Here is a 13,848-nt window from a genome sequence, read left to right as displayed (position 1 = left end):
TTTAGTCGGATTACTTTAATCTCTCTGTATTGTTGAAACGGAGATGAAATAACCATTTATTAAAAATGTTACAAAAAACCACATGCTTTCAAAGGGTGTCCTAATTTTTTCACATGACTGTATATGAGATAGGCTCATTACATGCAAAGCGAGATATTTCAAGCCTTAATTTGGTATAATTTGGATAATTATGGCTTACAGCTTATGAAAGCCCTAAAAGTCACAATCTCAGGTACCCTTTGCTCAGGTTGTATGGATTAATTCGCTGGCTAGAGTGTGACACCTTGAGCCTAGAATATTGAACTTTTGCACGAGATTCTAATTTTTCGAGTTTCACCTGTAGGGGGCATAGCAAATATGTGGAACAAGGTGCTCTGGTCAGATGAACCTTTTGGCCTAAGTGCAAAACGCTATGTGTGGCAGAAAACCAACACTGCACATCGCCCTGAACACAACGTGAAACATAGTGGTGGCACCATCATGCTGTGGGGATGCTTTTTTTTTTTTTCAGCAGAAAAGCTGGTCAGAAAAACTTGTTGGAGGCTGCAATACACTTGAGACTGGGGCGGAGGTTCTCCTTCCAGCAGGACAACGACCCTTAACATACAGCCAGATCTACATACAATGGAATGTTAGGTCAAAGCATATTCATGTGTTAGAATGGGCAAGTCAAAGCCCAGACATAAATCCCATTAGGAATCTGTGGTAAGGCTTGAAATCTGCTGTTCAGATGCTCTCTATCCAATCTGACTCAGCTTGAGCCCCATCGCAAAGAAGAATGGGCAACAATTTCAGCTTCTATATGTGTAAAGCTTGTAGAGACATACCGCAGGACTCCAGAATGTGACTTGGAATTGCAAAATGGCGACTAGACTTTGTGGCCTTGTCGCCATTTGCGCCTAGACCCTCCGCTGCTCTGCCTCTAAGAAAAAAAAAAATAAATGGCTTTCATCCAGCAGACACACACTGCAGACATCCGCTAGGTGAAAATCTGCCCCTCACACTGTGGCCAGTGATCGTCTTTAAACCACTGCAGCCAAAGTTTTCATGGAGAAACCCAAGACAAGCAGCGGAGGCCTGGAAGCGAACGAGCAAGGACCCAGCACCTAGGGATTACCAATGCAAATCTGGCTAGTCTGCCAGGTCATGGAAATGAGTGTACAACCCCTTTAACTGCATGGGCTGTAGCTTAGAAACCCCCACGCTCCTAAGCATCCCAGCTATATTATATGCATTTTAAAATTGGCGACTAAAAATTTAATTTGGCTCCTACATTTTTCAGGTTAGGAGCCAATGGCTCCATGATATTTTTTTATTTATTCTGGAGCACTGTACCCCCAAAAGACTTGCAGTTGGGGGGCTGAATACAAATGCACGCCGGATTTTAATTTCTTAAAAAATTTTTAAAACCATCTATCATTTTCTATTCACTTCACATATACATGCTACTTTGTGTTGGTCTATTACATAAAATACATTTAAGTTTGTGGGTGTAATATGAAAAAATTGGGAAAAGTTGAAGGGGTGTGAATACTTTAGGCACTGTATATTAACCCTCATTATCAAATTAAAAGCTAAAACTCTCTTGTCAGAGTTTTAAACCTCTTTATATAATTACATAATCTGAGGAGGTCGTTTCCTGTAATGAATGAGCGACAAGGTTTTTTTTTTAAAGAAACTGATTTTATTTCCTATCTAAAAATATATTTGCAGGTCGGTAAAAAAAAAAAAAAACACAAAAAAAAACACGTAACCAACATGTTGTAAGGGTATTTCATATACCGGTACATAATTAAGAAATGATTGGTTCTGTCCCTTTAATTTAACCTTTTATAGTCTTTGCAACGTAGTGAGTTAGGGATACTTAGACATACACAAACACCCCATTGTGCTGTGAAGGCTGCTACCCTGAGTGATTATCTTAGACACATGCTTAAGACATCCTTAGGAGAAGGGGCTGTTAGTTAATTGGAACTCTGCCGAGAGCACCGTCCAGGTAGGCTGTTGTAACGTCACTATCCCCATCTCTTGTATCACCATGAGGAGACGGCCATGTGCTACGACATGGTGACAGAAGTCATGCAGGGCATGTGATAGATTATTTATTCTGTATGTGATTTGTCTGTTTAACCTTATATTTAATCACACTTTGCAAAAAAATTTTTTAGCACTTAGCCTGTTAAGCCTATTTATTCTCAAATCATCACATTCAAGTTAAAACTACAAACATGGATTGGCTTCTTATAAACTCCTGCACCTTATAATCCACATTCATGACTTTTAAATTAGACATATTCAACATTTTCGAGCAAAATGAACAAGAACTGCATTTGAAATACCCTTGTGGTAGACTGCAGATTAACCAGTTTTCGCCAACATTTTTTGGTCTTCTCAAAGCTTTGTTTTATAAATTGTCCCATAAATTGCTAGAGTTCCGGAAGGAGATTATAGGGCGGGGGATGTGAGGACATTCAAAGGCTAAAAAGTGCCAGTTATGACATTACATATCTGATGGTTTAAGAGGGCTAAATTCTAAGAAAAAATAAAAATAAAAAAAGAAGATTAAGAGAAGATAAAAACGCTCATCTTGGAGGTAATTGCTTTTTAAATAAAATTAGAGTTCTACGCTCACTTACAGCTGCTTTCTCAAAAGCATTGGTAATCACATTCGTTGGGCAACTCCTACTGCGAAAACGCTGCATTTATTATGGTGATTGCGACATTGCGTCAGGAAAGTACTGTACTCCCTATTGCCTCAAATACAAAAACTGCCCATAAGGCAGGGATTTGTGTGTGTGTGTGTACTGGGTGATTACTAACAAAAAAAATTGTCATTTTTATACTTAATCCCTGCCGATCTATGATATCTCCTACGTCAGAAAACTAGTGTAGGGAGAATGACCTTACAGGCCACTGCTGTTAAACAACCATATATCAAAGTTATTTTAATAGAAAGAAAACACAATTTGAAAATGTATTTTCTTTACACCTTGGTGTTATTTAAAAATACAAAAACTAAAAATTGAGGCTATTTTTTCTTTTTTCCTACATTTTCCATGGCACAAAATACAATATCAAATAATATGTAAAAAATAAAGCCCATGTACAGGATCACTGAAAAAAGCTGCAAAAATAAACCAAACCGAAAAAAAACTGAGTTGGTTAACTACCATACGTTTTAGGACTATAAGACGCACTTTTTCCACCCAAAAGCGGAATGGGTAATGGCAGCATGCAGCAGGCACGGGGAGTGGGGATGGAAGCGCTCTGGGTGCTGACTTTACTCGCTACATGCACTAAGATCTGACGCTTTGTGACATCAGGTCAGAGTGCAACATGGGCCTGCAGAGGACCAATGAGCAGTGAGTGGCAACACGGTCCGGAGCAGGAGAGGAGAGTTCATTTATTTATTAATTTCTGTCTAATGGAGCTTGGGGGTCTGACCTGATTAAAAATATATATTTTTCTTCATATTTTCCTTTTCTATAGCCTAGGAGCGTCTTATAGTCCGAAAAATACGGCAATTCACTTGCGTACTCGAAGTGTCATGATTTATAGGGAGAGGGGGTGGAATTTTAACCCGGTCATACGTATTCAGTAGCTGTTGGCCGAATGATCATTAGGCCGACAAACCTCTCCCCTAACACGTTTGTCTCGGTCAAACATCTATGTGTATTCTTTGGAAAGAGCAGAAAAAGCCACTGCCACACTTCTGGAGACTTATCTCCTGTAAGAACAAAAGCATCTGGTGAAAATATTCATTTTGCCCGATCCTAGTCTCCCCCGACATGACCAGTCAGGGGAGAGTCGGGAGCTCCCCACACAAATCAGAGTTCTTAGCAGGTTTGGCCAACAAAAGACTAATGTGTATGGTCATCTTAAAGATCAGTTTTCATGGGCTGATGATTGGGAATGAAAAACGCACATTCCCAATGTCTGCCCCATGTCATCGAACATCTGAGAAACGTGCAAACACTGGTTTGTCTGTTAATAAAAAAAAACTGTCGCATTTGTCGGCAGAACATTGCCCTGTGTAAACAATATGCAAACTGAATTGAGGAAGAGAGATTGTAGCGCACATTCAGGATTGAACTGCCCGGTGTAAATGGGGCCCTAAATCAATTCATACTGCAGATAAACTTTATTGATTGTATTATTAAAACACCCAAAATAAAAATATGCAGTTAAACATTTTGTTCAACCAAGTTGGAATCAAAATTGTGAAACAAATAGACCACAAAATCTAACTGGGTAACTCAGTGGGAAGCATACCTTTTCAATAAATGCCCAATCCACCACTGTATGGGAGAGGCTTGCCTTATAAATATATAAGTCACCATTCTATATCCTACTAGATTAGTTTTTTTTTTTTTTTTAGGGGAAATGTGTAAACAAAACAACTATGAACATTTGCAAGAACCATTTCTGAAAGCCAGTTGCATTTTGATAGGATGGAAAACTGCATACTGTACATACCATCATTGGACCCCATGCTGATAAGGTCATCAGAGTCGACATTGTAAACCACTGCAGCCTTGTATCCTGCTTTCTGTGCGTTCAACACCTAGGAGGAAGCACAATCCATTACCTTCCATTTCTCACATATGCACAGGTGAAATTAGATTTACTAGAATGTACAGTGGGTTTTGTCACATAATTCTCAACTGTTAGATTTAAGAGGATTTTTTTTTTTAAATATATGAAATGTGTCAAAACGCTGCACCAAGTAAAAGTAGATAAATCACACAGGAGTAGAAATCATACATAACCCAATAAACTATACCCAAACAATAAAATCAAATAAAGACATAGGCCCTGATTTATTATGCCTTCACTGTGGCTTTAAAAAGTTGAAAATTGGGTCTTTTGCGACTTTTTGCATTTTTACACAACATACTCGTTTGAAATATGGCAGGAAAGTGGGTCTGGATAGCTATGTTAATGAGTTTTACTCCAGATTTATCACAGAGACTGAAAAAAATATAAAAAAATTAAATAAATAAAAACAACCACAAGCAAACAAACAGCAATAGTGGTTTGGCTTTTGTTTTTATGGTGTTCTCCAAGCAGCATAAATAACAATTTTAGGCCTCATGCACAAGTTGACAGTGACAGTTGTTTTTCTCGGCCTCCGTTCCGTTTTTTTTTGCAGATAGGATGGGGACCCATTCATTTCAATGGGTCTGCAAAAAAATGCTGATAGTTCATCCGTTTGTGTTCCGCGTCCGTTGTCCGTGTTTCCCTTCAGCAAAAAAAAATAGTGCATGTCCTACTTTTTTCACATTTGCTGACAAAGATAAGCATTTATTACAAGGGATCTGTGGAAAAAACGGATCCTCCAAAAAAAAGATGCCACATCCGTTTTTTTTGCGGACGCAAAAAACAACTGTCGTGTGCATGAGGCCTAAATCTGAGTGTCAGTACTATTACATAGTTATCAAAATGATAGTTTTTTTAAATGCTTTTCAAATTTTGCACAATAACACTTTTACAAAGAAAGTTGTTCTTGGGTTACTGCATTCAAAGACCCATAACATTTTTACTTTTCCTATCTATGGAGATGTCTAGCAGATTACCTTTTGTAAGCCAACTTGCAGGACATGTATTTTTTGGGGAATAGGAACAAAAAATAAAAAAAATTAAAAATTGGCATTTGTATTATGGGATAACTAATGGAGATAGATAGATATAAATTAATTAGGCTGTCAGATTTATAGTAACAGACAAAAGAGGAAAAATTTTTATTTGTATTCTTATTCCATGGTTTTGTATAGAATTATATTTTTGCAACTATGTCCGTGAAACAGTTAAACTGTTCCAGGAAAGTGTTTAAATAGGAGCTTGTGGAGAAGGGCCGGCATTCCTGAAATTCCATGGCCAGCCTGATAGACACCGTCCCACCTAAAGACAACCCACCCAAAGAACTTTTAAAACAACATCACCACACAAAACCCGTGTTAGCAGCTCTACAGTGAAGTCTTATATGCAAAATGATATAGTCCAATGTCTAGTGAGACAACTGAAAGAACAGTAATGCTCTGTACGAGAATGAAAATTAATACTGCATCAGGGTAAATCTCTGCAGCATTAATCTGTCTCATGGAGCATATCTGAATACAGTCTGTAAAAATTTCATAATTATGTTGCAAAGAAAAAAATATATATAATTTTCAGATTTTTGGGAGAGAAACACAGCCCAAGAAAATTTTGAAACAAATCTGACCCCTGCAAAAATAATCGAATAATCCAGAATATATGATAATCCCTCATCTATCAGCTTGCATTAAGCACATTTGTTACCCTTTCTTTCACTTATATAGCATCAATATCTTCTGCAGAGCTTTAAAGACACGGTCATCACTTGCTGTCCCCAGTTGAGCTCACAATCTAATTTCCTTATCAGTATAGGAGTGTGGAAGGAAAACCTTGCCCTTAGGATAGTTTCACATCTGCGGCAGGGTGATCCGGCCTCCAGTCCCAGCAGAGACACAAACTGCAGTGGTTTCTGTCCAGACAATTCTCAGCATTTTTGCCAGATTGAGGCTGGATTATAGTTAAATGGAGCCGGCAGGCATTCCACAGTGCCGAGTCCAAAGAACTCCGGCTGGAGTTCTGCCAGAACTGGTGCTGCAGATGTGAAACTAGCCTTAGTCAGATTTCAACCCTGGAACCCAGTGATGGGTTCTTGGTCACCCCTCTAACCAAGGCCCTTCTTCTATTTAAGATTTATGGAGGCCACTGTGCTCTTGAAGACGTTCAGGGCAGCAGAAATGTTCTGCTCCCTTTTCCAGATCTGTGCCGCCACACAGCCATGGCTCTGAACTCTACAGGCAGTTCCCTCCTCCTCATGGCTTGGTTTTTGCTCTCTATGCATTGTCAGCTGTGAACCCTTATATAGACAGGAGTGTCCCTTTCCAAATCATGTCCAATCAACTAAATTTAACACAGGCGGACTCCAATCCAGGTGTAGAAATGATCAAGATAAATGGGAGGCAATGCAAGTCAAAGCAAAGGGTCTGAATACTTATGTCCATGCAACATTTTAGATTTTTTCTTTTTAACAAATTTGCTAACATTTTTATAAAGGTTTTCATTTTTAAGGCAGATTCAGCACAGATTGATTGGGGGGGGGGGGGGGAACTTGATTTTGTTTATTTTAACACAAAGTTGCAACACTACAAAATGTGAAAAAATTTAAGGGTCTAAAGACTACGAATACACTGTATATCCACATACCCCATCAAAGCAAAAAGGGGTCCCCTAGCAAAGATCAAAACACCTCCCTATTATGGTAGCAGGTTTTGGTACCTGCTCAGAAAGGCCCGTTTGCCTTCCCCTTCACACCCCTTGCATGATATATGGACTAATTCCCTATTTTGCTAACCATTTACTTCCTTTGGAGAAGTGAAAGATAATAGTACAAGGGATAAAAGTTGTCCCCTCTTTTTAAGGGTCTCACAGCAAGGAATGCTACAGTGACGCACCTTTCAGCACCAGACCCTTGCTCCTAGATATCCCGTTCATTTATCCGCCAATAAGCTAAAGAGGCCTAATAAAGTATTCTGCGCAGCTTAAAACAAGTCTGCCTATAAATAGCATAAAACCTACAGCAGCGAGGACTGCGGTGGTACAGTTACTGCACAAGTGTCCATAGAAACAGATTAACAGTGTCTTGTACCCATAGAGATCTCTGTGGCGTTACACATTCTGCCCCCATGTAGCCCACTCACATCATTAGAATAATAAAATATTCACTGGAAAGTGAAAGAATGCAATGAGCCAGACCTGATAAAATGTATACTGCTTAAAGGGGTATTCTGGATGTTTGACGTTATCCCTTATCCACAAGATAGGGGATAACTATTAGATCTGTGGGGGTCCTACTTCTGGGACCCCCACCGATCACGAGAACGGGGGCCCTGTACCCCCTGCAGCCTACTATCTAATGTATATGAAATGTTTACCAGCCGTTTGTTCGGGCTATGTCAAGGAGGGGAAATGGGTAGGGCATGAAATGTTTAGCAGCTGCTTAGTCCTTTTCCCCACTCTAAACACAAAAACTGGCAAACCGAACATGCCCGTGTATAGAGGAGCTAGTTGGGAATAGCTGGTAGCCACGACCGGTCAGTCAGATACTTAAGCTTAATACACCCGCACAAGGGCATAGATTTACTAAGGGCCATAAAGAGGTTTTTTACGGTTATTTTAGAAATGATTGCCCATGCTTTCCTTCCCACTGTTTTAGGGCTCATTCGCACAACTGTGGTGTCCTTATTGCGGTCCACAATACATGGGCACCAGCCATGTGAACTCCGTGCTATGGATGTGGACCCACTGACTTGAATGGGTCCACGATCCACAAAATATAGGACGTGACCTATCTTTTGCAGAGCGGAGGCATGGATTGGAAGCCCACGGAAACGCTTCCATTGGCTTTCGGGTCTGTGGTTCACATGGCCAGTGCCTGTGCATTGAGGACCGCTATTTGCGGTCCACAAAACGGTCATAGCAACCTGTGTTGTGGACCGCTGTCTGAATGAGCCCTTAGTGTGCTGGTGCTGCAAGTACAGGATTTCATAGATTAATATATTGTTTGGAAGCTGAAGTTCTGTGAAATCCTGTAGAGAATACAATTACTAGACATCAAATTATTCCAGTCTATCTAGGATTTGGATCACTGAATCAAGGGACAGTTATCAAAAGGACCATGTGTGTAAGGGAAACGTGGACATTACACCAAAAAAATTGAAAAAATAAAAATAATCACAATATCGGATTCATCCACTAGGGATTAACTGTTGTACGTGAATATAAAATTTGAAGACGTCCGTCCATAAATTACTTTTTCAGATAAATCCGGTGGCTGGAGGCCATTTACAAACTAACCAGGGTGATTGAGTACATATAAAGAGCGATAATGTAAAACAGACAAAAGTCTGAAATTGCCTGTTTAAAGTCATTTCTCCAGCTCCAAGCGGCTGAACGCTATTGACCACAAGTCTCTATGGAGAAAGATCTTCACATGCAGGTAATGGAATCTTACATTAAGCAATGCAAATGTGATTACCTAAAAAGGACTCGTGTCTGGCACCAGCGCTGTGGCCACGTCTTAACTCTTCACAGACTAAAACGCATTAGGCTTGCTACTGGGAGATGAAACAACTTTAGGACGTCTTGCGGCTATAAACACTCTAATGCAAGATATACAATAGATGTCTGGACTGAGACTGCATTTAACACTAGAATCCAACTACACGTTACAGTCACAGGAGTTTAGAAAGCGGATAGGAGGAGGTTCACAAAGCATCTTTCTTAGGGCTCATTCAGACGGCCGTATGCTGACCAAAATGCGGATCCGTTTTTTTGCGGATTAGATGCTGTCCCATTCACTTCTATGAGGCACTTATCTTCCATTGCACGGCTCAGCAAAAAAAAAAAAAAAACATGTCCTATACTTGTCTGTGAAAAATCAGGACGTGGCCCTATTGAAGTCTATGGATCAGCAAAAAACCGGAATGCAATCCATTTTGCGGACATGCTGAACTGTCCGCAAAAAAAACGGATCTGCATTTTTGAGGACAGCATACGGCCGTCTGAATGAGCCCTTACCTAGGTTTTTTGTAAATCGTGGTTTTCTAAAACTTATTGCTGTGGTTTATTTAACCAGTTCCGACAATAGTAACGGTTAGGCAGAGTGCACTACTGCAGGAATAGGTTATTTGTCAAGGTCATCCAACTGGCCAGCTGTCCCTGTGCCCACTTATCATCCGGAACACTGGCACCGGATCCGGAATTAATCCCGGTAATCAGGCAAGTGTTCCGGAATTTTCCGTAAAAGTGACTGAACTGAAGACATCCTGATGCATACTGAACGGAATACTCTCCATTCAGAATGCTTTTTTTCCCGGTATTGAGCCCCTAGGACGGAACTCAATACCGGAAAACTTTAACGCTAGTGTGAAAGTACCCTTAGCCCTACTGATCAGAAAGTGGTGGCCTTTTCTAAGGGAAAGACCATTTAATTATAGTCACAGTATTACAATAAAGTTTTATGTGAATCGTTTTGTGCATCCAAAGTCGATTCGCTCATCCCTAGTCATGAAAAATGAACAACTGCACCCCATGGCAAATCTAGCATTTCCAGCACAACTAACTGCACCACATTATCAAGCAGATGCACAGCAAACCATAAGTCGATTATGGGCACTGCCTCTATGTCCTGGATGATCATCTGCAAGGTCTTCTACAGATGGATCAGTACTATGCAAAGATATAAGAGTGCCATGCAAATAGTATCTTATAATGAATTTGGAACAACTAAAGCATGACATTCTGGTAGAAATCTAACCCCTCAAAAATATCCAATCTTTAATAAGTGATGATGGCCAGAATTGCCATTTCTTGTTTACTACGATATCTGGCTTCTGTTTATCTCATTTAGAAGAAAAATGTAATACTCCTTTACCATTTGTTGGTAATAACCTTTTCAGTCTCAGAGCTAGATGAGCCCCACTGACCATCTGAACAGGAAAACGGCCTTGTTGCCTACACCAACCAACCAACATCTATATCTCTTTATCTACACCTCAATAATATATCCTTTTTATATAAATGATACCTGTATCTGCCATAGCGTAAGAACCATTGACAAGCGAGGTGAAGAACATTCATTTCATGACAATCGCACCTGTCAAAGAGTGCGATATTATTAGGCAGCCACTGAACAATCATTCTTGAAATTAATGTGTTGGAAACAGGAAAAAATGGGCAAGTGTAAGAATCCGACTGAATCTAACAAGGGTCAAATTGTGCTGGGCTATAGGACTGGGCCAGAGCATCTTCAAAGTCACATGCCCTGTGTAGTGTTCCTAGAAGGCAGTGGTTACTACCTACTACCTAGAACGGTCCAAGAAAGGACAACCAATGAACTGACGACATGGTCATGGTTAAATGAACGGCCATGTGAATAGCCCTTTAGACTTTCATTGGTGCTAAAAATGGCCGTGCGATGGCCCTTCCTTAAACGGCCGTCACAAGGCCATTTTTCACTGTCATGTGCAAGAGGCCCAGCAAATAAAAAATTTAAATAAAATACCCCTTTAAAACAACTGACCAGCCATACACAATAGATTCTGATAAAGAACCAGAATGGTAGCTCTACAACCTGAGCAAATGGCTGAAATGATAAAACATGCCTGGTACAATAAGTATTCATGTTTTTAAAGGCCGGTCAAGTCTGAGGCGTGTAAGGTAAGGTAAGTGGCTAAGGTGCTGGTTTGAAAAATGCAAAATAGTTTTTTTGGCACAATCCCCTTAAGAAAAGTCTTCAACCCCCTTAGTGACCAGCCTGTTTTGGGCCTTAGGCTACTTTCACACTTGCGTTCAGAGAGGATCCGTCTGGTGTCTGCACAGACGGATCCTCTCCTATAATGCAGACGTTTGGATCCGTAATCCGTTCAGAACGGATCCGTCTGCATTATAGTTTAGAAAAAATTCTAAAGTGTGAAAGTTGTTCAGACGGATCCGTCCAGACTTTACATTGAAAGTCAATGGGGGACGGATCAGTTTGAAAATTGAGCCATATTGTCTCAACTTCAAACGGATCCGTCCCCATTGACTTACATTGTAAGTCTGGACGGATCCGTTTGCCTCCGCACGGCCAGGCGGACACCCGGTGTCCACCTGCTGAGCGGAACGGAGGCTGAACGCTGCCAGACTGATGCATTCCACTCAGAATGCATTGGTAGCTGGACGGATGCGTTCGGGGCCGCTTGTGAGACCCTTCAAACGGAGCCCCGACGCTAGTGTGAAAGTAGCCTTACTGACCAATCATTTTTCTTCCTTTTTTCATTGTCTCCTTCCAAGAGCTATAAAACTTCTTTATTTTTTTTATCTATGTAACTGTAAACATATCTTATTAACTCTTTCTGGGAGGGATATGGGGAAAAACCAGCAATACTGTCACTGAGTTTCTATAAATTTTGCAGCGTTCATTTGTGGGTATAAATAACATTTTTTGGTAATTTTAATTTTTACTGCTTTCACCATAGAGGATCATTTACATGATATTTGTGTAGTGCAGGTCGTTACAAACACGGCAATGCCAAACATGGAGGAGATTTTATTGTTGCATTTTTTTTTCATTGAAAAGTATATTTTTTAAATGGTAAAAAAAGCATATATTTTTTATTGGATTAAAAAAAAAAAAAAAAAAAAAAAAAAAAAAAAAAATTTTATTAACCACTTGATAGTCCCACAGCCGGTCCGGGCTGTTAGAACAGGAGCATGGCTCATGTGAGAGCTAAGCTCCCACTCTGCACAGGGGACCCATGCAGCACTTAGACTGGGCTCAGTGAAAAGGCGGCGGCCCAGCCTAAGGCCCCTTAGTGACCGCTGTAAAAAGGCGTATTGGTGATCACCAATGGGTTAAGAAAGTGACAAAGATATATCACTACTATTTTTGAAAAGTTATCTCTATTTTACCTGAGGGTACTTTTCACATTAGCGTTAGGGGACTCCGGCAGGTTGTTCCGGCGGGTGAACAGCCTGTCGGATCCGTCCTGCCGCCAGTTCACGTGTGCCCCCGGACTGCCGCTCCGTCTGCATTGACTATGACAGGGGTGGGGGCGGAGTTCCGTTGGCGGCACGGCGAGAGGCAGCTGGACTAAGTACTGCATGGAGTCCCCTGCCGCTAGTGCATCTGTTACCTATTGTTATCTTTTGGTTCTAAAAATACCAACAAACAAATAGAGGGTGATATTATATGTAGAGGTGGGACAAATCCAATTGTTTTAGAATCCGAAAGGTTCTCGAATATATTGAATCTTTTGAATCTCGAATCCTGTACATAATTGTGTGAACGGTGTAAGAAACAAAGTCAGACCACGTCAGTTTGTCTGAAATTCCGCCTCCACCCCCTCAGTCACAGTCGCACCCTCTATGACCGCGATCGTTACACCCATACTCCTATCACTACAGAAATACAGGGTAATACAGCACACATACCTCTTACAACCAGTGACGTCTCCTTTGATGTAGATATTCTCTTTCCTCAGCTTCTCTTTTCAGACCTTCAGACCAGACCACCATTTTTCGTCTCTGCAGTTTGAAAAATAAATAAAAAAATCTTAGTTTACTACTTTTCCATCATCCTTTCATCTTCTAGACAAATCATCCTACCGCCCCCAATACTGTGCCGCTGTGCTCCCCAATACTATGCTGCAGAAACAGATAATACTAGTACCACACAGAGCCCCCCATATAAAATACCCCTTTTTGTGGCCTCAGTAGATGCCCCCATAGAGCCCCCCAATAATGTGCCAATAAGAAGTGGCCCCACAGTGCCAGCCAATAGTGTGCCAGTAAAAAAGGACCCCCATAGTGCCCCCCAATAATGTGCCAGTAATTGTCCCCATAGATACCCCCCCAATCATGTGCCAGTATCAAGTGCCTCTCCCCCCCCCCCCCCCATGTGCCAGTATCAAGTGTCTCTACTCCCCCCCCCCCCCCCCCCATGTGCCAGTATCATAGTGCCATCTCCCCCCCATAATGTGCCAGTATCATAGTGCCTCCCCCCAGTGTGCCAGTAACAGATAAAAAAAAATATATATATAAAAAACAATTACTTACCTCTGCTGCGATGCAGGCCTATTTCGGCCTGTGTCCCGCGCTGTACTGCTCAGGCGGCGCAATGACGTCATCACACCGCCTGCACCGGCCTCTAATAGGCTCCCGGCACAAGGCCCGCAGTCGATCACAAAAACAGGGAAGGGAGACGCCTCTCCCTCCCCTGCCGCAGCAGCAAAGCGCTCATCTCCTGCCGCCGCCACCAGTCTGGGCCTCAGGGAT

At 41.2% G+C, this 13,848-nt stretch overlaps 1 protein-coding gene across 2 annotated transcripts in view; it reads right to left on the bottom strand.

The window, feature by feature from the left end:
* The window catches only part of RNF13 (ring finger protein 13), a 112,945-nt gene that overhangs the window by 50,406 nt on the left and 48,691 nt on the right, over positions 1–13,848 (bottom strand). For both annotated transcript variants that reach the window (XM_040428077.1, XM_040428079.1), the window contains one exon: positions 4,477–4,564. In XM_040428077.1, coding sequence (XP_040284011.1) covers positions 4,477–4,564 — 88 coding nt within the window. The remainder of the gene's footprint in view (positions 1–4,476; positions 4,565–13,848) is intronic.

This window comes from Bufo bufo, chromosome 4 (assembly GCF_905171765.1).
Source record: "Bufo bufo chromosome 4, aBufBuf1.1, whole genome shotgun sequence".
NCBI classification, from domain to species: Eukaryota; Metazoa; Chordata; class Amphibia; order Anura; family Bufonidae; genus Bufo; species Bufo bufo.
This window is presented reverse-complemented; position numbering and strand designations above follow the sequence as displayed.